This window comes from Nerophis lumbriciformis, linkage group LG03 (genome assembly GCF_033978685.3).
Source record: "Nerophis lumbriciformis linkage group LG03, RoL_Nlum_v2.1, whole genome shotgun sequence".
Taxonomy (NCBI): domain Eukaryota; kingdom Metazoa; phylum Chordata; class Actinopteri; order Syngnathiformes; family Syngnathidae; genus Nerophis; species Nerophis lumbriciformis.
In genome coordinates, this window is record NC_084550.2 from 6,139,220 (window position 1) to 6,166,414 (window position 27,195).

Sequence of the window (27,195 nt, forward strand, 5' to 3'; positions counted from 1 at the left end):
GTTCAAGTAAAATACCCCTCATTTTTGTATTTTTTGTTCTTGTTTTTGAACACTGACTTTTTGCAGTGTGTGTATACTTTTGACCCAGCACATTTGCTCACATTTTCAGTAGACCAGGGGTCGGCAACCCAAAATGTTGAAAGAGCCATATTGGACCAAAAATACAACAAAAAAAATCTGTCTGGAGCCGCAAAAAATTAAAAGCCATATTACATACAGATAGTGTGTCATGAGATATAAATTGAATTTAAGAGGACTTAAAAGAAACTAAATGAGCTCAAATATAGCTACAAATGAGGCATTATGATGCAATATGTACATATAGCTAGCCTAAATAGCATGTTAGCATCGATTAGCTTGCAGTCATGCAGTGACCAAATATGTCTGATTAGCACTCCACACAAGTCAATAACATCAACAAAACTCACCTTTCATGCACAACCTTAAAAGTTTGGTGGACAAAATGAGACAGAAAAAGAAGTGGCATAAAACACGTAATAGAAAGTCGGAGAAAGTTATACATGTAAACAAACTAAGGTGAGTTCAAGGACCGCCAAAATTAGTAGGACAAAACGGCGCTCGCCAAATACTCGAATCAGTGAAGCATGTTTAATATAAACAGCAGAGGTGGGACCAAGTCATTGTTTTGCAAGTCACAAGTAAGTCTCAAGTCTTTGCCCTCAAGTCCGAGTCAAGTCCCGAGTCAAGACAGGCAAGCCCCGATTCAAGTCCAAAGTCAAGACTGGAAAGTCTCAAGTCAAGTCCTAAGTCCTGCATTTTGAGTTTCGAGTCCTTTCAAGTCCTTTTAACCACAGACTAATATATTAACACAGATTGTGTATGCTTTTCAAACGCTGTATTTATTTATTAAAACAAGTGCATTTTAAATTGCAGGAAAGAAAATTGTGCTGACATTGCACTTCATAATAGCACTATTAACCAGTCATTTTAAACATTAACTCATTCCTTTACAGAACAAACACATTGAAAAATAAAGTGCAAATGTACTTATTTGTACAAAAGTGTTAACATTGACAAAACATGACATATACGTGAACATAACAAAAAAGTTGTACTTATTATATGTCAGGGCCCTATGCTGCATTGCATTTGCAAAAGACCAAATTAGCCAAGAGTCTGTCAGTCATTTGTGCACGATGGGGGCGTAGTATGATGCCACCATGGCTGAAAACTCGCTCCACTGGAGCACTGGAGGCAGGCACTGCCAAGACTCTCATGGTCACTCGGAACAGTGAAGGAAGAGTCTTCATGTTCAATGCCCAGAACAAAAGGGGGGAGAGAGTTTTTTTGGGTTGGTGCACTACTTGTAAGTGTATCTTGTGTTTTTTATGTTGATTTAATTAAAAAAAGAAAAAAAAAGAAAAATTTCTTGTGCGGCCCGATACCAATCGATCCACGGAAGCTAGCTAAAACGGTACACATATTCATAATATAGTATACATTTTAACTGACCTTTATTTTACTATTTTTGTCTTTTTTTAGGTGGCTAAAATACGCGGTGCTGCTGACCGCCGTCTAACGTTACGTGTGATGTATTGACTAACGTAACCCTGCTTAAAAAAAAATCACTGAACAAAAAGTATGAATAAGGTAGTGAACTGCAACAGATTCCCGTGTTTGCAATAACGTTATAACGTTAGCAGTGAGTTTACAGCCTCACTGATTTAACTACACAGCAAATAAAAGTCACGTTACTTAGCCAATAAACGTTATCTTACATTCAAAACTTACCGTCCTTTGTGCAACTTCAAATGCCGGACGAAGTTGGAAGTTGTTGCCTCTCCATCAGTCATTTTCGAACCGCATGTGTTGCATACTGCAAACCGTTTTGTGTTGACCACCTTGTAATTTTTATACCCAAACGAAATTATTTTAGGTATCATTTTTTGTTCACTGGCGTGTGGTTTGGACATGTCTTCTTCGTTGGTTGTCCTGCAATTTGATTGGATGAATGCTGTGTGATGAAAACAAAGTAGATCTAATTTGATTGGCTGTTGTACTGAGAGCACACCAGCTGACACACGCAACGCTGATAGACAAGTACACAATGAAAAATACGGAGCGCTCCCGAATAACTTTTTCATCTTTGGGTTTTGGGGAAAGTAGCAAGTCATGTCAAGTCATGTCAATTCAAAAGGCTCAAGTCCAAGTGAAGTCACAAGTCATTGATGTTAAAGTCTAAGTCGAGTTGCAAGTCTTTTTACATTTTGTCAAGTCGAGTCTAAAGTCATCAAATTCATGACTCGAGTCTGACTCGAGTCCAAAGTCATGTGACTCGAGTACACACCTCTGATAAACAGTGTGCTTTATAACAACTACGGAGATTTGTGTCATGTTTGTCCTCCTACAGAAACCATATTAAAACCAAAAATAGATTGCTTTCCCCTCATCTTTTTCCATTTTTCATACATTTCTGAAAAAGCTCCAGAGAGCCACTAGGGCGGCGCTAAAGAGCCGCATGCGGTAGACAGAGGTGGGTAGTAACGCGCTACATTTACTCCGTTACATCTACTTGAGTAACTTTTGGGATAAATTGTACTTCTAAGAGTAGTTTTAATGCAACATACTTTTACTTTTACTTAAGTATATTTATAGAGAAGGAACGCTACTTTTACTCCGCTACTTTTATCTACATTCAGCTCGCTACTCGCTACTAATTTTTATCGATCTGTTAATGCACGCTTTGTTTGTTTTGGTCTGTCAGACAGACCTTCAAAGTGCCTGCCTTACTGGTGACGTTTCACTTCGTTCCACCAATCAGATGCAGTCACTGGTGACGTTGGACCAATCAAACAGAGCCAGGTGGTCACATGACCTGACTTAAACAAGTTGAAAAACTTATTGGGGTGTTACCATTTAGTGGTCAATTGTACGGAATATGTACTGTACTGTGCAATCTAATAATAAAAGTTCCAATCAATCAATCAAAAGTGTGAGGGAAAAAAGATACTTGTTTTATTTAAACCGTACCGTCAAAAGCCTCAAGACTGACCGCACATGAGGACGTTCCTGTCTTCACAATAAAAGTGCCGCGCCATCGCGCCTGCGCTTTCAAAACAAGAGTCTCCGAAAGCCAGCGCAAACAAGCTAGCAAGCTACGGAGTTTGACGCCAATATATTTCTTGTAAAGTGTATAAAAACGAATATGGAAGCTGGACAAATAGGATGCCAAAAACCCACCACTTTCATGTGGTATTGGACAGAAAGGAGGAACTTTTCTTCTCCTCCATTTGAAAACGTGGACATTATCATCACGACTGTCTGATTACAATCAATGCAAGTCATCAGAATCAGGTAATACACCAACTTATATTCTAGTCTTCATTAAAGAAAGGAATATATATGTTAAACATGCATGTATATTCATTAAAACACCTTTAACATGTAAACAAAAACAGCAAAATAAATACTTATAAATTATATACTGTATATATCAATGCATATGTATATATATATATATATATATATATATATATATATATATATATATATATATATATATATGATATGAGTGTGTATGTTACTCATCAGTTACTCAGTACTTGAGTAGTTTTTTCACAACATACTTTTTACTTTTACTCAAGTAAATAAATCTCTAAAGTAACAGTACTCTTACTTGAGTACAATTTCTGGCTACTCTACCCACCTCTGGCGGTAGACCCAATGTTTTTTTTTTTATGTGCTCCAATCACTCTATCACAAAAAAATAAGAGTTATAGAAAGTATTGGAAACGCAAGACAGCCATGACATGATGTTCTTTACAAGTGTATGTAAACTTTTGATCGCGACTGGACATTGTTTTTTTTTGGCCCCTCGGTATATTGTCAACATGAAATTCATTGAAATACTGAAAAGTGAAAGTTATGAATTATACATTAATTCAATTAGCTCCACGTTTGACCTCTGCAGGTCAAATGATGTTCTTTACAAGTGTATGTAAACTTTTGATCGCGACTGGACATTGTTTTTTTTGGCCCCTCGGTATATTGTCAACATGAAATTCATTGAAATACTGAAAAGTGAAAGTTATGTATTATACATTAATTTAATTAGCTCCACGTTTGACCTCTGCAGGTCAAATGATGTTCTTTACAAGTGTATGTAAACTTTTGATCGCGACTGGACATTGTTTTTTTTGTCCCCTCGGTATATTGTCAACATGAAATTCATTGAAATACTGAAAAGTGAAAGTTATGTATTATACATTAATTTAATTAGCTCCACGTTTGACCTCTGCAGGATGACACAGGTGAGGCTGCCGTCTGTGGACGTGGTGTCAAACTCCGCAGGGAGCGTCCTCATCACACAGTGTATTAATAGAAAGGTCTACAACCACCCTCTGGCGCCCGCCTCGGAACCGCCGACCCCGGCTGTGCCACGCAGGTGAGAGTGTGTGGGGGAGGGGGGGAAGGACCCTAAGACATTTTGCATTTTATGCATGTTAAATGTCAACAATGAGCTGGAAGCTCCTCTGCTACATACATGCTCGTTTGTACAAATAAAACATAAAAATGTGCTAGTTTACACACGTAAACAAAAAAAAAACATGCTCGTCTATACAAGGAAATGAAACAAAACTGATATTTTACACACTGAACTGTCAAAGGATGCCACCTGTTCAACAAATGTTTTTCAGGAGTTGGGCTTGGCCCCTTAGTTCCAGTGAAAGGAACTTTGAATGCTCCAGAATACCAAAACATTTTGGACAATTCCATGCTCCCAACTTTGTGGGAACAGTTTGGAGCGGGTCCCTTCCTCTTCCAACATGACTGTGCACCAGTGCACAAAGCAAGGTCCATAAAGACATGGATGACAAGAGTTTGGTGTGGATGAACTTGACTGGCCTGCACAGAGTCCTGACCTGAACCCGATAGAACACCTTTGGGACTTGAGAGCTAGGCCTTCTCCACCAACATCGGTGTGTGACCTCACCAATGCGCTGTTACGGCTCAGACTCCTGCCACCGCCGCTCATCCATCTGTGCGGTCCAGTGAGAGCACCGCGGGCCACGCCCACGGGCATACCCTCTCCGCTGTGGGCGCACCTCCGCCCGGCTGCAGGAGATCTGCAATCGGCGCACCTGCCTGGGATGAACGAGCTGCCTTCATAAGCCTGCACAACCTGCCATGCCAGGCCGGAGTATAGTCTTCTGTTGGCGTACAATAAGCGATCATCGGATATTTCTCTCTCCGTGTTCCTTGTTCCTGTGTTGGCGAGCTGTGCCTTTTTGTCCCCTGTCCTTTTGGATTCTCGACCTCCCGCTTGGAAACGGATCTTGTCTCTTCTCTCCTGCCCTGGATCATCTGCCTGCCCGACGGACTTCCGTGTTCCTTCGCTCTCGACAACATTTGGTAACACACACCTCAGCTAATCACACACGTAGCCACACACACCACATACACTTTTGGATCTAGTTCACTCTCCATTTCATTAGTTTATATTCTATTGTTTGATTATCATATATATATAATGAATATATATAATAAATCTATAGAGCTAAATAATGCCCTGGTGTCTGTTGCCGTCATCTCCCCCTGTTAAACCATAACATGCGCTTTTGGAAGAATGGTGGAAAATTCCTATAAACACACTCCGCAACCTTGTGGACAGCCTTCCCAGAAGAGTTGAAGCCATACTTGCCAACCTTGAGACCTCCGATTTCGGGAGGTGGGGGGTGGGGGCGTGTTCGGGGGTGGGGCGGGGCGTGGTTGGGTGCGTGGTTAAGAGGGGAGGAGTATATTGACAGCTAGAATTCACCAAACCATCACTGATGGTGGAAACTTTACACTAGACTTCAGGCAACGTGGATCCTGTGCCTCTCCTGTCTTCCTCCAGACTCTGGGACCTCGATTTCCAAAGGAAATGCAAAATTTGCATGGTTGGGTGATGGTTTGGGGTGCCATGTCATCTGCTGGTGTCGGTCCACTCTGTTTCCTGAGATCCAGGGTCAACGCAGCCGTCTACCAGCAAGTTTTAGAGCACTTCATGCTTCCTGCTGCTGACCTGCTCTATGGAAATGGAGATTTCAAGTTCCAACAGGACTTGGCGCCTGCACACAGCGCAAAATCTACCCGTGCCTGGTTTACGGACCATGGTATTTCTGTTCTAAATTGGCCCGCCAACTCCCCTGACCTTAGCCCCATAGAAAATCTGTGGGGTATTGTGAAAAGGAAGATGCAGAATGCCAGACCCAAAAACGCAGAAGAGTTGAAGGCCACTATCAGAGCAACCTGGGCTCTCATAACACCTGAGCAGTGCCAGAAACTCATCGACTCCATGCCACGCCGCATTAACGCAGTAATTGAGGCAAAAGGAGCTCCAACCAAGTATTGAGTATTGTACATGCTCATATTTTTCATTTTCATACTTTTCAGTTGGCCAACATTTCTAAAAATCCCTTTTTTGTATTAGCCTTAAGTAATATTCTAATTTTGTGACACACGGAATTTTGGATTTTCATTTGTTGCCACTTCAAATCATCAAAATTAAATGAAATAAACATTTGAATGCATCAGTCTGTGTGCAATGAATAAATATAATGTACAAGTTACACCTTTTGAATGCAATTACTGAAATAAATCAAGTTTTTCAAAATATTCTAATTTACTGGCTTTTACCTGTATATATATATATATATATATATATATATATATATATATATATATATATATATATATATATATATATATATATATATATATATATATATATATATATATATATATATATATATATATATATATATATATATATATATATATATATATATATATATATATATCTACATCCTGAAAATATGCAAACAAAACTGTGTTTGGATAATTGATACTTCAAACTTGCATAAATAAATATTAAGGAATATAACATAACTTGGCTTCTGAGAGTTTCAAAATGTAATGAATAAAATGCTAAAGTTGTTGATAAACAAGCAATTATCTTAATAATTAAATATGGTCATTTTAAATGAATTATTATGATCATTTAAAATCAATTATTTTAAATATGTTTATTTTAATGTATAATTCTATGGCTGGATGTAATAAGGAGTCACGAAAAAATACAAATAAAAATACAATTAATTTTGATGTTTTTAGCAAAATATTAAAAAAAATGTATTTAGTTTTGTTTTGTTTTGATTAATAAATATATTTATTTTTAGGTAAAATGAACATAATAATACAATTTATCTCTAGTCTGGATGGTTTAGTTCTTGTCACCCTGTTGTCCTCCCGTCATGAAAAAAGGCTGTCCTCACTCAGGTCCGCATGGAGTTGGAGGGGGCGTGGCTTCCAGCTCCGGCTGAAAATCGGGAGATTTTCGGGAGATATATTTGTCCCGGGAGGTTTTCGGGAGAGGCGCTGAATTTCGGGAGTCTCCCGGAAAATTCGGGAGGGTTGGCAAGTATGGTTAAAGCTGTAGTAGCTGCAAAAGGTGGACCGAAGTCATATTGAACCCTATGGGTTAGGAATGGAATGGCACTTAAAGTTAAAGTTAAAGTGAAAGTACCAATGATTGTCACACACACACACGAGGTGTGGCGAAATTATTCTCTGCATGTGACCCATCACCCTTGATCACCCCCTGGGATGTGAGGGGAGCAGTGAGCAGCAGCGGTGGCCACGCCCGGGAATCATTTTTGGTGATTTAACCCCCAATTCCAACCTTTGATGCTGAGTGCCAAGCAGGGAGGTAATGGCTCCCATTTTATAGTCTTTGGTATGACTCGGCCGGGGTTTGAACTCGCAACCTACCGATCTCAGGGCGGACACTCTAACCACTAGGCCACTGAGTAAATTCATATGTGAGTCAAGGCACTTTTGGCAATATAGTGTATTAGAGGACAACCCGATCTTACTTATGGGTTCACAACTTTATGGGACAACCTCATCCGTTGGACAACCACACCTGTGGGACACACAGGCAACCTCATTTAGCCCCCTGGTTGCATCACGGCTGACTCCGTGTCCCGGTTGCCTAACAAAGATGGATCTTCCGCCTCTTGAGACAAACGACCGATCAATATTCAAGCGTCCTCACCCGGAGGACGTCATTCCCCCGCAGCAGGCATGACGTACCTGGTGATGATGGCCAGGTGCGGCGGGCTCATGCAGGCCCCCATGAAGAGGACCACGTTCTCGTGGCGGGTGTTGCGGTAGGCCATCACCTCCCGCTTGAAGGCCTTCAGCTGGTCCTCGTTGTCGCGCTCGATGTCGATGAGGCGGACGGCCACCTCGCCGTGCCAGCGGCCGTGGAACACCTTGCCGAAGCGTCCCTTGCCGATCATCTCGCCCATCTCCAGCTGCTCGATGGGGATGTCCCACTCCTGCAGGAAGATGCTGGTCTGGCTGGCCTTGCGGGGGAAGTTGCGCGCCGACAGCAGCGACAGGTTCATCTCCTCGAACTCGTCGCCGGACTCCTCGTCGTTGGCGTCCTCGTTCTGCGGCCGAGAGAGCAACCGAGTCACGGGGTTTGTTAAGTTAAAGTTAAAGTTAAAGTACCAATGAGGTACTGAAATGCTCTCACATAAACAACTAAAATGTTTTTCTCTCACACACACCACTGAAACACTCTTATACACACTACCGAAACACTCTTATACACACAACTGAAATGCTCTCACATAAACAACTGAAATCATTTTCTCACACACACACCACTGAAACACTCTTATACACACTACTGAAACACTCTTACGTACACTACTGAAATGATCTCACATAAACAACTAAAATGTTTTTCTCTCACACACACCACTGAAACACTCTTATACACACTACTGAAACACTCTTATACACACAACTGAAATGCTCTCACATAAACAACTGAAATCTTTTTCTCACACACACAGGACTGAAACACTCTTATACACACCACTGAAACACTCTTACGTACACTACTGAAATGCTCTCACATAAACAACTAACATGTTTTTCTCTCACACACACCACTGAAACACTCTTATACACAAAACTGAAATGCTCTCACATAAACAACTGAAATATTTTTCTCACACACACACTACTGAAACACTCTTATACACACTACTGAAACACTCTTACGTACACTACTGAAATGCTCTCACATAAACAACTAACATGTTTTTCTCTCACACACACACCACTGAAACACTCTTATACACAAAACTGAAATGCTCTCACATAAACAACTAAAATCTTTTTCTCACACACACACACACACGGCTGAAACACTCTTATACACTACTGAAACACTCTTACGTACACTACTGAAATGCTCTCACATAAACAACTAAAATGTTTTTCTCTCACACACACCACTGAAACACTCTTATACACACTACTGAAACACTCTTACGTACACTACTGAAATGCTCTCACATAAACAACTAAAATATTTTTCTCTCACCCACACCACTGAAACACTCTTATACACACTACTGAAACGCTCTTATACACACAACTGAAATGCTCTCACATAAACAACTGAAATCTTTTTCTCACACACACACCACTGAAACACTCTTATACACACTACTGAAACACTCTTATACACACAACTGAAATGCTCTCACATAAACAACTGAAATCATTTTCTCACACACACACTACTGAAACACTCTTATACACACTACTAAAACACTCTTACGTACACTACTGAAATGCTCTCACATAAACAACTAAAATGTTTTTCTCTCACACACCACTGAAACAGTCTTATACACACTACTGAAACACTCTTATACACACAACTGAAATGCTCTCACATAAACAACTGAAATCTTTTTCTCACACACACAGGACTGAAACACTCTTATACACACCACTGAAACACTCTTACGTACAGTACTGAAATGCTCTCACATAAACAACTAAAATGTTTTTCTCTCACACACCACTGAAACACTCTTATACACACTACTGAAACACTCTTATACACACAACTGAAATGCTCTCACATAAACAACTGAAATCATTTTCTCACACACACACCACTGAAACACTCTTATACACACTACTGAAACACTCTTACGTACACTACTGAAATGCTCTCACATAAACAACTAAAATGTTTTTCTCTCACACACACCACTGAAACACTCTTATACACACTACCGAAACACTCTTATACACACAACTGAAATGCTCTCACATAAACAACTGAAATCTTTTTCTCACACACACACCACTGAAACACTCTTATACACACTACTGAAACACTCTTACATACACTACTGAAATGCTCTCACATAAACAACTAAAATGTTTTTCTCTCACACACACCACTGAAACACTCTTATACACACTACTGAAACACTCTTATACACAAAACTGAAATGCTCTCACATAAACAACTGAAATCTTTTTCTCACACACACACTACTGAAACACTCTTATACACACTACTGAAACACTCTTACGTACACTACTGAAATGCTCTCACATAAACAGCTAAAATGTTTTTCTCTCACACACACCACTGAAACACTCTTATACACACTACTGAAACACTCTTATACACACAACTGAAATGCTCTCACATAAACAACTGAAATCATTTTCTCACACACACACCACTGAAACACTCTTATACACACTACTGAAACACTCTTACATACACTACTGAAATGCTCTCACATAAACAACTAAAATGTTTTTCTCTCACACACACCACTGAAACACTCTTATACACACTACCGAAACACTCTTATACACACAACTGAAATGCTCTCACATAAACAACTGAAATCTTTTTCTCCCACACACACTACTGAAACACTCTTATACACACTACTGAAACACTCTTACGTACACTACTGAAATGCTCTCACATAAACAACTAAAATGTTTTTCTCTCACACACACCACTGAAACACTCTTATACACACTACTGAAACACTCTTATACACACAACTGAAATGCTCTCACATAAACAACTGAAATCATTTTCTCACACACACACCACTGAAACACTCTTATACACACTACTGAAACACTCTTATACACACAACTGAAATGCTCTCACATAAACAACTAAAATGTTTTTCTCTCACACACACCACTGAAACACTCTTATACACACTACCGAAACACTCTTATACACACAACTGAAATGCTCTCACATAAACAACTGAAATCATTTTCTCACACACACAGGACTGAAACACTCTTATACACACCACTGAAACACTCTTACGTACACTACTGAAATGCTCTCACATAAACAACTAAAATGTTTTTCTCTCACACACACCACTGAAACACTCTTATACACACTACTGAAACACTCTTAAAGTTAAAGTAGCAATGATTGTCACACTCATACTAGGTGTACTGAAATGCTCTCACATAAACAACTGAAATGTTTTTCTCTCACACACACACCACTGAAACAGTCTTATACACACTACTGAAACACTCTTACGTACACTACTGAAATGCTCTCACATAAACAACTAAAATGTTTTTCTCCCACACACACCACTGAAACAGTCTTATACACACTACTGAAACACTCTTATACACACAACTGAAATGCTCTCACATAAACAACTAAAATGTTTTTCTCTCACATACACCACTGAAACACTCTTATACACACTACCGAAACACTCTTATACACACAACTGAAATGCTCTCACATAAACAACTGAAATCATTTTCTCACACACACACCACTGAAACACTCTTATACACACTACTGAAACACTCTTACGTACACTACTGAAATGCTCTCACATAAACAACTAAAATGTTTTTCTCTCACAGACACCACTGAAACACTCTTATACACACTACTGAAACACTCTTATACACACAACTGAAATGCTCTCACATAAACAACTGAAATCTTTTTCTCACACACACACTACTGAAACACTCTTATACACACTACTGAAACACTCTTACGTACACTACTGAAATGCTCTCACATAAACAACTAAAATGTTTTTCTCTCACACACACCACTGAAACAGTCTTATACACACTACTGAAACACTCTTATACACACAACTGAAATGCTCTCACATAAACAACTGAAATCTTTTTCTCACACACACAGGACTGAAACACTCTTATACACACCACTGAAACACTCTTACGTACACTACTGAAATGCTCTCACATAAACAACTAAAATGTTTTTCTCTCACACACACCACTGAAACACTCTTATACACAAAACTGAAATGCTCTCACATAAACAACTGAAATCTTTTTCTCACACACACACGACTGAAACACTCTTATGCACACTACTGAAACACTCTTACATACACTACTGAAATGCTCTCACATAAACAACTAAAATGTTTTTCTCTCACACACACCACTGAAACACTCTTATACACAAAACTGAAATGCTCTCACATAAACAACTGAAATCATTTTCTCACACACACACCACTGAAACACTCTTATACACACCACTGAAACACTCTTACGTACACTACTGAAATGCTCTCACATAAACAACTAAAATGTTTTTCTCTCACACACACACCACTGAAACACTCTTATACACACTACCGAAACACTCTTATACACACAACTGAAATGCTCTCACATAAACAACTGAAATCTTTTTCTCACACACACACTACTGAAACACTCTTATACACACTACTGAAACACTCTTACGTACACTACTGAAATGCTCTCACATAAACAACGAAAATGTTTTTCTCTCACACACACCACTGAAACACTCTTATACACACTACTGAAACACTCTTATACACACAACTGAAATGCTCTCACATAAACAACTGAAATCTGTTTCTCACACACACACTACTGAAACACTCTTATACACACCACTGAAACACTCTTACGTACACTACTGAAATGCTCTCACATAAACAACTAAAATGTTTTTCTCTCACACACACCACTGAAACAGTCTTATACACACTACCAAAACACTCTTATACACACAACTGAAATGCTCTCACATAAACAACTGAAATCTTTTTCTCACACACACACTACTGAAACACTCTTATACACACTACTGAAACACTCTTACGTACACTACTGAAATGCTCTCACATAAACAACTAAAATGTTTTTCTCTCACACACACCACTGAAGCACTCTTATACACACTACTGAAACACTCTTATACACACAACTGAAATGCTCTCACATAAACAACTGAAATCATTTTCTCACACACACACCACTGAAACACTCTTATACACACTACTGAAACACTCTTACGTACACTACTGAAATGCTCTCACATAAACAACTAAAATGTTTTTCTCTCACACACACCACTGAAACACTCTTATACACACTACCGAAACACTCTTATACACACAACTGAAATGCTCTCACATAAACAACTGAAATCATTTTCTCACACACACACTACTGAAACACTCTTATACACACTACTGAAGCACTCTTACGTACACTACTGAAATGCTCTCACATAAACAACTAAAATGTTTTTCTCTCACACACACCACTGAAACAGTCTTATACACACTACTGAAACACTCTTATACACACAACTGAAATGCTCTCACATAAACAACTGAAATCTTTTTCTCACACACACAGGACTGAAACACTCTTATACACACCACTGAAACACTCTTACGTACACTACTGAAATGCTCTCACATAAACAACTAAAATGTTTTTCTCTCACACACACCACTGAAACACTCTTATACACAAAACTGAAATGCTCTCACATAAACAACTGAAATCTTTTTCTCACACACACACGACTGAAACACTCTTATGCACACTACTGAAACACTTTTACATACACTACTGAAATGCTCTCACATAAACAACTAAAATGTTTTTCTCTCACACACACCACTGAAACACTCTTATACACAAAACTGAAATGCTCTCACATAAACAACTGAAATCATTTTCTCACACACACACCACTGAAACACTCTTATACACACCACTGATATATACACACTACTGAAATGCTCTCACATAAACAACTAAAATGTTTTTCTCTCACACACACACCACTGAAACACTCTTATACACACTACCGAAACACTCTTATACACACAACTGAAATGCTCTCACATAAACAACTGAAATCTTTTTCTCACACACACACTACTGAAACACTCGTATACACACTACTGAAACACTCTTACGTACACTTCTGAAATGCTCTCACATAAACAACTAAAATGTTTTTCTCTCACACACACCACTGAAACACTCTTATACACACTACTGAAACACTCTTACGTACACTACTGAAATGCTCTCACATAAACAACTAAAATGTTTTTCTCTCACACACACCACTGAAACACTCTTATACACAAAACTGAAATGCTCTCACATAAACAACTGAAATCTTTTTCTCACACACACACGACTGAAACACTCTCATGCACATTACTGAAACACTCTTAAAGTTAAAGTAGCAATGATTGTCACACACATACTAGGTGTACTGAAATGCTCTCACATAAACAACTGAAATCTTTTTCTCACACACACACGACTGAAACACTCTTATGCACATTACTGAAACACTCTTAAAGTTAAAGTAGCAATGATTGTCACACACACACTAGGTGTGGTGAAATGTGTCCTCTGCATTTGATCCATCACCCTTAATCTACCCCTGGGAGGTGAGGGGAGAAGTGAGCAGCAGCGGTGGCCGCGCCCGGGAATCATTTTTGGTGATTTGTGAAGTGAATTATATTTATATAGCGCTTTTCTCTAGTGACTCAAAGCGCTTTACATAGTGAAACCCAATATCTAAGTTACATTTAAACCAGTGTGGGTGGCACTGGGAGCAGGTGGGTAAAGTGTCTTTCCTAAGGACATAACGGCAGTGACTAGGATGGCGGAAGCGGGGATCGAACCTGCAACCCTCAAGTTGCTGGCACGGCTACTCTACCAACCAAGCTATACCGCGCCAATTCCAACCCTTGATGCTGAGTGCCCAGCCGGGAGGTAATGGCTCCCATTTTTATAGTCTTTGGTATGACCCGGCTGGGATTTGAACTCACAACCTACCGATCTCAGGGCGGACACTCTAACCACTAGGCCACTGAGTAGCCTGAGTTGCTTTGTGGAAGCTAATGCTAATTGCTAACTCTATACAGCATCGTGTTTAGATTGTTTGACATGTAACACACGCATGAGTAATAGTCGTTATGCATAAACAACTGGATGATTTCCAGCAGGGTGCATTGTGGTCGACGACCAAAACAGCAGTTTCCTTAACAACAGCAGGGCGCTACTGTCATATAGAGGATCTTTGACTAGCATTTTTGCAGTTGCAGTAAATACCACAACAGAGACCGCGGACTGTTGAGCAACTTAAGCTGTACATCAAGCAAGGATGGGAAATACTTCCACCAGCTGGGAGACATAGTCTTCCCAACGTGTCCTGGGTCTTCCCCGTGGCTTCCTACCGGTCGGACGTGCCCTAAACACCTCCCTAGGGAGGCGTTCGGGTGGCATCCTGACCAGATGCCCGAACCACCTCATCTGGCTCCTCTCCATGTGGAGGAGCAGTGGCTTTACTTTGAGCTCCTCCCGGATGACAGAGCTTCTCACCCTATCTCTAAGGGAGAGACCCGCCACCTGGCGGAGGAAACTTATTTCGGTCGCTTGTACTCGTGATCTTGTCCTTTCAGTCATAACCCAAAGCTCATGACCATAGGTGAGGATGGGCACGGTATGGTGTAGTAGGTAGAGCGACCGTGCCAGAAACCTGAGGTTGGGCAGGACACTTCACCCTTGCCCCCGGTGCCGCTCACACTGGTGAATGAATGATGAATGAATGATAGGTGGTGGTCGGAGGGGCCGTAGGCGCAAACTGGCAGCCTCGCTTCTGTCAGTCTACCCCAAGGCAGCTGTGGCTACAAATGTAGCTTACCACCACCAGGTGTGAATGAATGATGGGTTCCCACTTCTCTGTGAGCACTTTGAGTATCTAATAACAGAAAAGCGCGATATAAAATCGAATCCATTATTATTATTATTAGATTGACCGGTAAATTGAGAGCTTTGCCTTCCGGCTCAGCTCCTTCTTCACCACAACGGATCGATACAGCGTCCGCATTACTGAAGACGCCGCACCGATCCGCCTGTCGACCTCACCATCCACTCTTCCCTCACTCGTGAACAAGACTCCGAGGTACTTGAACTCCTCCATTTGGGGCAAGATCTCCTCCCCGACCCGGAGATGGCACTCCACCCTTTTCCGGGCGAGAACGAGAACGGGACGGCATGGCGAAGTTGGTAGAGTGGCCGTGCCAGCAATCGGAGGGTTGCTGGTTACTGGGGTTCAATCCCCACCTTCTACCATCCTAGTCACGTCCGTTGTGTCCTTGGGCAAGACACTTCACCCCTTGCTCCTGATGGCTGCTCGTTAGCGCCTTGCATGGCAGCTCCCGCCATCAGTGTGTGAATGTGTGAATGTGGAAATAGTGTCAAAGCGCTTTGAGTACCTTGAAGGTAGAAAAGCGCTATAGAAGTATAACCCATTTATAATTTAACCATGGACTCAGAATTGGAGGTGCTGATTCTCATCCCAGTCGCTTCACACTCGGCTGCAAACCGATCCAGTGAGAGCTGAAGATCCTGGCCAGATGAAGCCATCAGGACCACATCATCTGCAAAAAGCAGAGACCTAATCCTGCAGCCACCAAACCGGATCCCCTCAACGCCTTGACTGCGCCTAGAAATTCTGTCCATAAAAGTTATGAACAGCCTTGGCGGAGTCCAACCCTCACTGGAAACGTGTCCGACTTACTGCCGGCAATGCGGACCAAGCTCTGACACTGATCATACAGGGAGCGGACCGCCACAATCAGACGGTCCGATACCCCATACTCTCTGAGCACTCCCCACAGGACTTCCCGGGGTACACGGTCGAATGCCTTCTCCAAGTCCACAAAGCACATGTAGACTGGTTGAGGCAAACTCCCATGCACCCTCAAGGACCCTGCCGAGAGCATAGAGCTGGTCCACAGTTCCACGACCAGGACGAAAACCGCACTGTTCCTCCTGAATCCGAGGTTAACACATTAATATATCCGCCTAGAAATTCTGTCCATAAAAGTTATGAACAGAATGGGTGACAAAGGGCAGCCTTGGCGGAGTCCAACCCTCACTGGAAACATGTCCGACTTACTGCCGGCAATGCGGACCAAGCTCTGACACTGATCATACAGGGAGCGGAACGCTACAATCAGACGGTCCGCTACCCCATACTCTCTGAGCACTCCTCACAGGACTTCCCGAGGGACACGGTCGAATGCCTTCTCCAAGTCCACAAAGCACATGTAGACTGGTTGGGCAAACTCCCATGCACCCTCAAGGACCCTGCCGAGAGTATAGAGCTGGTCCACAGTTCCACGACCAGGACGAAAACCACACTGTTCCTCCTGAATCCGAGGTTAACACATTAATATATCCGCCTAGAAATTCTGTCCATAAAAGTTATGAACAGAATCGGTGACAAAGGGCAGCCTTGGCGGAGTCCAACCCTCACTGGAAACGTGTCCGACTTACTGCCGGCAATGCGGACCAAGCTCTGACACTGATCATACAGGGAGCGAACCGCCACAATCAGACGGTCTGATACCCCATACTCTCTGAGCACTCCCCACAGAACTTCGAATGCCTTCTCCAAGTCCACAAAGCACATGTAGACTGGTTGGTCAAACTCCCATGCACCCTCAAGGACCCTGCCCAGAGTATAGAGCTGGTCCACAGTTCCACGACCAGGACGAAAACCACACTGTTCCTCCTGACTCCGAGGTTCGACTATCCGGCGTAGCCTCCTCTCCAGTACACCTGAATAGACCTTACCTTATCGGGAAGACTGAGGAGTGTGATCCCACGATTGTTAGAACACACCCTCCGGTTCCCCTTCTTAAAGAGAGGAACCACCACCCCGGTCTGCCAATCCAGAGGAACCACCCCAGTCTTGTAATATGCCAAATAAAAAGGAATGTCCTAAAAAGGTAAATGGAGTGTAAAATACAATGAAGTGGTTCTCCACATTCAGGCTGCAGTGATGAATGGCTGCACTTCACGCCTTAATGAATACAAAACAGAAAGTTATGAAAAAGGAAAAACGGCCGCAGGGCGTGAGAAAAAAAAAGCTGATTTATTCCGATTTGATGTGAAATGTAAAAAAGTATTGCCCGAGTGAAAATGATCTCTGCCAAGATGCCCGCCGGAATTTTCTTTCAAGGCGTTTCCCATCATAATTATTCTAACAGAAAGTCTTTCACCGCCTCTCTGATTTACCTGCAGCCTCCAGACACCGCTCGCCAACAACTTCCAGTCTTTGATTTTTTTTTTATTTAAATGCACAAATAATGACAAAAACAACATTTATTTTTTTATATTCATGGAAGGAGACATTAGAGGAAGATTGACTCACGTCAGACGTGGGCTCCACTTCGATCTGAAGCAAAGGATTGCTGCAAGCACAAACAACAAAGATTGTTTAAGTTCTCAGTGCCTTTTAGGGAGTTGGATAATTGCTCTCCTGTCGCATAGAGGATCTTTGAAAAACAAGGAAAAGTGGTTTTGCAGCAGGTTCACAAAAACATACGGAACATCTTTAATATTTTTGCATAAGTCCTTAAAAACAGTTTATAATCTTTAAATAATATTTTTGCAGCAATTCCTAAAAAACAACAACAACACTGTTGCCATATAGAAGATCTTTGTCTTCTAGATAATCTTTGACAAAAGAGCAGAGTGCTCTTGTCATATAAAGGCTCTTTGACTAGTTTTTTTGCAATAGGTACTCCAAAACAGATGAACACTATTTTCATATATAGGATCTTTGACTAGAATATTTGGAGTAGGTCCTCAAAAACAGCATGGGAACTTTGTTCTTCTAGATAATCTTTGACAACTGTTTTTACAAAGAACATATAACCTCCTTGACTAGCTGTTGTCTTATCAAGGCTCTTTGACTAGCATTTCTTGCAGTAGATCTTCAAAAGCAACAAAGTGTTTCTGTCATAAGAGTATTTTTTGCTGGAGGTCGTCAAAAACGGCAGTGACTGTCCTATTGTGCAGAGGATCTTTGAAAAGTGTTTTTGAAGAAGGTGCCTGTGCCATATAGAGGATCTTTGACAAGCATTTTTGCAGAAGATCTTCATAAACAGCAACATGCTCAGTTGTATAGCAAATCTTTGACTGGTATTTTTTTTTTGCAGTCAGTCCCTTAAAACCAGAAGAATAATTTTGTCATATAACTGATCTTTGACAAAAAATTTCCATAGTAGATCCTCAAAAACAGCATGGGAACTTTGTTCTTCTAGATAATCTTTGACAAGTGTTTTTACAAAGAACAGCAGACTGGTTCTGTCATGTATAACCTCCTTGAGTAGCTGTTGTCTTATCAAGGATCTTTGACTAGCATTTCTTGCAGTAGATCCTCAAAAACAACAAAGTGTTTCTGTCATAAGAGTATTTTTTGCTGGAGGTTATCAAAAACGGCAGCGACTGTCCTTTTGTGCAGAGGATCTTTGACAAATGTTTTTGAAGTAGGTGCCGGTGCCATATAGAGGATCTTTGACAAGCATTTTTGCAGAAAATCTTCATAAACAGCAAAGTGCTCAGTTGTATAGCGGATCTTTGACTAGTATTTTTTTGCAGTCAGTCCCTTAAAACCAGAAGAATAATTTTGTCATATAACTGATCTTTGACAAAAATTTCCGTAGTAGGTCCTCAAAAACAGCATGGGAACTTTGTTCTTCTAGATAATCTTTGACAAGTGTTTTTACAAAGAACAGCAGACTGGTTCTGTCATGTATAACCTCCTTGACTAGCTGTTGTCTTATCAAGGATCTTTGACTAGCATTTCTTGCAGTAGATCATCAAAAACAACAACGTGTTTCTGTCATAAGAGTATGTTTTGCTTTAGGTCATCAAAAACAGCAGTGGCTGTCCTTTTGTGCAGAGGATCTTTGACAAATGTTTTTGAAGTAGGTGCCGGTGCCATATAGAGGATCTTTGACGAGCATTTTTGCAGAATATCTTCATAAACAGCAACATGCTCAGTTGTATAGCAAATCTTTGACTGGTATTTCTTTTTGCAGTCAGTCCCTTAAAACCAGAAGAATAATTGTGTCATATAACTGATCTTTGACACAAATTTCCGTAGTAGGTCCCCAAAAACAGCACGGGAACTTCTTTCTTCTTGATAATCTTTGACAAAAGAGCAGAGTGCTCTTGTCATATAAAGGCTCTTTGACTAGTTTTTTTGCAATGGGTACTCCAAAACAGATGAACACTATTTTCATATATAGGATCTTTGACTAGAACATTTGGAGTAGGTCCTCAAAAACAGCATGGGAACTTTGTTCTTCTAGATAATCTTTGACAAGTGTTTTTACAAAGAACAGCAGACTGGTTCTGTCATGTATAACCTCCTTGACTAGGATCTTTGACTAGCATTTCTTGCAGTAGATCCTCAAAAACAACAAAGTGTTTCTGTCAATAAGAGTATTTTTTTGCTGGAGGTCATCAAAAACGGCAGTGACTGTCCTATTGTGCAGAGGATCTTTGACAAGTGTTTTTGAAGTAGGTGCCTGTGCCATATAGAGGATCTTTGTCTTCTAGATAATCTTTGACAAAAGAGCAGACTACTCTTGTCAGATAAAGGCTCTTCGACTAGTTTTTTTTTGCAATAGGTACTCCAAAACAGATGAACACTATTTTCATATATAGGATCTTTGCCTAGAATATTTGGAGTAGGTCCTCAAAAACAGCATGGGAACTTTGTTCTTCTAGATAATCTTTGACAAGTGTTTTTACAAAGAACAGCAGACTGGTTCTGTCATGTATAACCTCCTTGACTAGCTGTTGTCTTATCAAGGATCTTTGACTAGCATTTCTTGCAGTAGATCATCAAAAACAACAACGTGTTTCTGTCATAAGAGTATGTTTTGCTTTAGGTCATCAAAAACAGCAGTGGCTGTCCTTTTGTGCAGAGGATCTTTGACAAATGTTTTTGAAGTAGGTGCCGGTGCCATATAGAGGATCTTTGACGAGCATTTTTGCAGAATATCTTCATAAACAGCAAAGTGCTCAGTTGTGTAGCGGATCTTTGACTAGTATTTTTTTGCAGTCAGTCCCTTAAAACCAGAAGAATAATTTTGTCATATAACTGATCTTTGACAAACATTTTCGTGGTAGGTCCTCAAAAACAGCACGGGAACTTCTTTCTTCTTGATAATCTTTGACAAAAGAGCAGAGTGCTCTTGTCATATAAAGGCTCTTTGACTAGTTTTTTTGCAATAGGTACTCCAAAACAGATGAACACTATTTTCATGTATAGGATCTTTGACTAGAATACTTGGAGTAGGTCCTCAAAAACAGCATGGGAACTTTGTTCTTCTAGATAATCTTTGACAAGTGTTTTTACAAAGAACATATAACCTCCTTGACTAGCTGTTGTCTTATCAAGGATCTTTGACTAGCATTTATTGCAGTAGATCCTCAAAAACAACAAAGTGTTTCTGTCATAAGAGTATTTTTTTGCTGGAGGTCATCAAAAACGGCAGTGACTGTCCTATTGTGCAGAGGATCTTTGACAAGTGTTTTTGAAGAAGGTGCCTGTGCCATATAGAGGATCTTTGACAAGCATTTTTGCAGAAGATCTTCATAAACAGCAACATGCTCAGTTGTATAGCAAATCTTTGACTGGTATTTTTTTTGCAGTCAGTCCCTTAAAACCAGAAGAATAATTTTGTCATATAACTGATCTTTGACAAAAATGTCCGTAGTAGGTCCTCAAAAACAGCACGGGAACTTCTTTCTTCTTGATAATCTTTGACAAAAGAGCAGAGTGCTCTTGTCATATAAAGGCTCTTTGACTAGTTTTTTTGCAATAGGTACTCCAAAACAGATGAACACTATTTTCATATATAGGATCTTTGACTAGAATATTTGGAGTAGGTCCTCAAAAACAGCATGGGAACTTTGTTCTTCTAGATAATCTTTGACAAGTGTTTTTACAAAGAACAGCAGACTGGTTCTGTCATGTATAACCTCCTTGACTAGGATCTTTGACTAGCATTTCTTGCAGTAGATCCTCAAAAACAACAAAGTGTTTCTGTCATAAGAGTATTTTTTGCTGGAGGTCATCAAAAACGGCAGTGACTGTCCTATTGTGCAGAGGATCTTTGAAAAGTGTTTTTGAAGAAGGTGCCTGTGCCATATACAGGATCTTTGACAAGCATTTTTGCAGAAGATCTTCATAAACAGCAAAGTGCTCAATTGTATAGCGGATCTTTGACTAGTATTTTTTTTGCAGTCAGTCCCTTAAAACCAGAAGAATAATTTTGTCATATAACTGATCTTTGACAAAAATGTCCGTAGTAGGTCCTCAAAAACAGCATGGGAACTTTGTTCTTCTAGATAATCTTTGACAAGTGTTTTTACAAAGAACAGCAGACTGGTTCTGTCATGTATAACCTCCTTGACTAGCTGTTGTCTTATCAAGGATCTTTGACTAGAATGTCTTGCAGTAGATCCTCAAAAACAACAAAGTGTTTCTGTCATAAGAGTATGTTTTGCTGTAGGTCATCAAAAACAGCAGTGGCTGTCCTATTGTGCAGAGGATCTTTGACAAGTGTTTTTGAAGTAGGTGCCATATAGAGGATCTTTGACGAGCATTTTTGCAGAATATCTTCATAAACAGCAAAGTGCTCAGTTGTATAGCGGATCTTTGACTAGTATTTTTTTGCAGTCAGTCCCTTAAAACCAGAAGAATAATTTTGTCATATAACTGATCTTTGACAAACATTTTCGTGGTAGGTCCTCAAAAACAGCACGGGAACTTCTTTCTTCTTGATAATCTTTGACAAAAGAGCAGAGTGCTCTTGTCATATAAAGGCTCTTTGACTAGTTTTTTTGCAATAGGTACTCCAAAACAGATGAACACTATTTTCATGTATAGGATCTTTGACTAGAATATTTTGAGTAGGTCCTCAAAAACAGCATGGGAACTTTGTTCTTCTAGATAATCTTTGACAAGTGTTTTTACAAAGAACATATAACCTCCTTGACTAGCTGTTGTCTTATCAAGGATCTTTGACTAACATTTCTTGCAGTAGATCATCAAAAACAACAAAGAATTTCTGTCATAAGAGTATGTTTTGCTGTAGGTCATCAAAAACAGCAGTGGCTGTCCTATTGTGCAGAGGATCTTTGACAAGTGTTTTTGAAGTAGGTGCCATATAAAGGATCTTTGACGAGCATTTTTGCAGAAGATCATCATAAACAGCAAAGTGCTCAGTTGTATAGCGGATCTTTGACTAGTATTTTTTTGCAGTCAGTCCCTTAAAACCAGAAGAATCATTTTGTCATATAACTGATCTTTGACAAAAATGTCCGTAGTAGGTCCTCAAAAACAGCATGGGAACTTTGTTCTTCTAGATAATCTTTGACAAGTGTTTTTACAAAGAACAGCAGACTGGTTCTGTCATGTATAACCTCCTTGACTAGCTGTTGTCTTATCAAGGCTCTTTGACTAGCATTTCTTGCAGTAGATCCTCAAAAACAACAAAGTGTTTCTGTCATAAGAGTATTTTTTGCTGTAGGTCATCAAAGACAGCAGTGGCTGTCCTATTGTGCAGAGGATCTTTGAAAAGTGTTTTTGAAGAAGGTGCCTGTGCCATATAGAGGATCTTTGACAAGCATTTTTGCAGAAGATCATCATAAACAGCAAAGTGCTCAGTTGTATAGCGGATCTTTGACTAGTATTTTTTTGCAGTCAGTCCCTTAAAACCAGAAGAATCATTTTGTCATATAACTGATCTTTGACAAAAATTTCCGTAGTAGGTCCTCAAAAACAGCATGGGAACTTTGTTCTTCTAGATAATCTTTGACAAGTGTTTTTACAAAGAACAGCAGACTGGTTCTGTCATGTATAACCTCCTTGACTAGGATCTTTGACTAGCATTTCTTGCAGTAGATCCTCAAAAACAACAAAGTGTTTCTGTCATAAAAGTATTTTTTTGCTGGAGGTCATCAAAAGCGGAAGTGACTGTCCTATTGTGCAGAGGATCTTTGACAAGTGTTTTTGAAGTAGGTGCCTGTGCCATATAGAGGATCTTTGTCTTCTAGATAATCTTTGACAAAAGAGCAGAGTACTCTTGTCAGATAAAGGCTCTTCGACTAGTTTTTTTTGCAATAGGTACTCTAAAACAGATGAACACTATTTTCATATATAGGATCTTTGCCTAGAATATTTGGAGTAGGTCCTCAAAAACAGCATGGGAACTTTGTTCTTCTAGATAATCTTTGACAAGTGTTTTTACAAAGAACAGCAGACTGGTTCTGTCATGTATAACCTCCTTGACTAGCTGTTGTCTTATCAAGGATCTTTGACTAACATTTCTTGCAGTAGATCTTCAAAAACAACAAAGTGTTTCTGTCATAAGAGTATGTTTTGCTGTAGGTCATCGAAAACAGCAGTGGCTGTCCTATTGTGCAGAGGATCTTTGACAAGTCTTTTTGAAGTAGGTGCCATATAGAGGATCTTTGACGAGCATTTTTGCAGAATATCTTCATAAACAGCAAAGTGCTCAGTTGTATAGCGGATCTTTGACTAGTATTTTTTTGCAGTCAGTCCCTTAAAACCAGAAGAATAATTTTGTCATATAACTGATCTTTGACAAACATTTTCGTGGTAGGTCCTCAAAAACAGCACGGGAACTTCTTTCTTCTTGATAATCTTTGACAAAAGAGCAGAGTGCTCTTGTCATATAAAGGCTCTTTGACTAGTTTTTTTGCAATAGGTACTCCAAAACAGATGAACACTATTTTCATATATAGGATCTTTGACTAGAATATTTGGAGTAGGTCCTCAAAAACAGCATGGGAACTTTGTTCTTCTAGATAATCTTTGACAACTGTTTTTACAAAGAACATATAACCTCCTTGACTAGCTGTTGTCTTATCAAGGATCTTTGACTAACATTTCTTGCAGTAGATCATCAAAAACAACAAAGTGTTTCTGTCATAAGAGTATGTTTTGCTGTAGGTCATCAAAAACAGCAGTGGCTGTCCTATTGTGCAGAGGATCTTTGACAAGTGTTTTTGAAGTAGGTGCCATATAGAGGATCTTTGACGAGCATTTTTGCAGAATATCTTCATAAACAGCAAAGTGCTCAGTTGTATAGCGGATCTTTGACTAGTATTTTTTTGCAGTCAGTCCCTTAAAACCAGAAGAATAATTTTGTCATATAACTGATCTTTGACAAACATTTTCGTGGTAGGTCCTCAAAAACAGCACGGGAACTTCTTTCTTCTTGATAATCTTTGACAAAAGAGTAGAGTGCTCTTGTCATATAAAGGCTCTTTGACTAGTTTTTTTGCAATGGGTACTCCAAAACAGATGAACACTATTTTCATATATAGGATCTTTGACTAGAACATTTGGAGTAGGTCCTCAAAAACAGCATGGGAACTTTGTTCTTCTAGATAATCTTTGACAAGTGTTTTTACAAAGAACAGCAGACTGGTTCTGTCATGTATAACCTCCTTGACTAGGATCTTTGACTAGCATTTCTTGCAGTAGATCCTCAAAAACAACAAAGTGTTTCTGTCATAAGAGTATTTTTTGCTGGAGTTCATCAAAAACGGCAGTGACTGTCCTATTGTGCAGAGGATCTTTGACAAGTGTTTTTGAAGTAGGTGCCGGTGCCATATAGAGGATCTTTGACAAGCATTTTTGCAGAATATCTTCATAAACAGCAAAGTGCTCAGTTGTATAGCGGATCTTTGACTAGTATTTTTTTGCAGTCAGTCCCTTAAAACCAGAAGAATAATTTTGTCATATAACTGATCTTTGACAAACATTTTCGTAGTAGGTCCTCAAAAACAGCATGGGAACTTCTTTCTTCAAGATAATCTTTGACAAGTGTTTTCGCAAACAACAGCCGACTGGTTCTGTCATTTATAAGCTCCTTGACTAGCTGTTTTTGCAGTAGGTCATCAAAAACAAAAGAACACTTTTGTCATATAGAGGATCTCTGAGTGTTTTTGCAGCAGGTTCATAAAAACAGCAAGAAACCTCTGATCTTTAGTAGCATTGTTGCGTTAGTCCTTAAAAACAGCAGAGCGCTTTTGTCATGTATAGGATCTTCGACGAGCATTTTTTGGAGTGCATCCTCAAAAACAGCAGCGGCTCACTGTAGCAGGTTCACAAAAACATATGGAAGATCTTTAACATTTTTGCATAAGTCCTTAAAAACAGCTTATAATCTTTAAATAATATTTTTGCAATACTTCCTAAAAAAACAACAACACTGTTGTCATATAGAAGATCTTTACAAGTGTTATTGCAGTAGGTTCTCACAAACAGCATGCGGCTTCAGTCAAGGATCTTGGACATGCATTGGTGCAATAGGTACCTAAAAACAGCAGAACATCTGTGCCATTTAGAAGAAAAGTGTTTTTGTAGTACTGCAGGTCCTCAAAAACAACAAAGTGTTTCTGTCATAAGAGTATTTTTGCTGTAGGTCATCAAAAACAGCAGTGGCTGTCCTGTTGTGCAGAGGATCTTTGACAACTGTTTTTGAAGTAGGTGCCGGTGCCATATAGAGGATCTTTGACAAGCATTTTTGCAGAAGATCTTCATAAACAGCAACGTGCTCAGTTGGATAGCAAATCTTTGACTGGTATTTTTTTGTTGTTGCAGTCAGTCCCTTAAAACCAGAAGAATTATTTTGTCATATAACTGATCTTTGACTAGAATATTTTTAGTAGGTCCTCAAAAACAGCACGGGAACTTCTTTCTTCTAGATAATCTTTGACAAGTGTTTTCGCAAACAACAGCCGACTGGTTCTGTCATTTATAAGCTCCTTGACTAGCTGTTTTTGCAGTAGGTCGTCAAAAACAAAAGAGCACTTTTGTCATATAGAGGATCTTTAACTAGCTGTTTTTGCTGTAGGTCCTTCAAAACAGCAAAGGTGATTTTGTCTTATCAAGGATCTTTGACAAACATTTTTGCAGTAGATCCTCAAAAACACCAGACTGCTATTGTCATATAAAGGCTCTTTGACAATTGATGTTTTGCAATAGGTCCTCCAAAACAGATGAACACTGTTTTCATACATAGGATCTTTGACTAGCAACTTTTGCTGCAGGTCCTCAAAGGCAGCAAAGGTGATTTTGTCTTATCAAGGATCTTTGACTAG

At 39.8% G+C, this 27,195-nt stretch overlaps 1 protein-coding gene across 3 annotated transcripts in view; it reads right to left on the minus strand.

Moving 5' to 3' along the window:
- LOC133578218 (kinase suppressor of Ras 2-like) overlaps window positions 1–27,195 on the minus strand; it is a 383,282-nt gene that overhangs the window by 79,429 nt on the left and 276,658 nt on the right. For all 3 annotated transcript variants that reach the window (XM_061932475.1, XM_061932483.1, XM_061932465.1), the window contains 2 exons: window positions 18,410–18,449; window positions 8,098–8,459 (listed from right to left, as the gene is read on the minus strand). In XM_061932475.1, coding sequence (XP_061788459.1) covers window positions 8,098–8,459; window positions 18,410–18,449 — 402 coding nt within the window. The remainder of the gene's footprint in view (window positions 1–8,097; window positions 8,460–18,409; window positions 18,450–27,195) is intronic.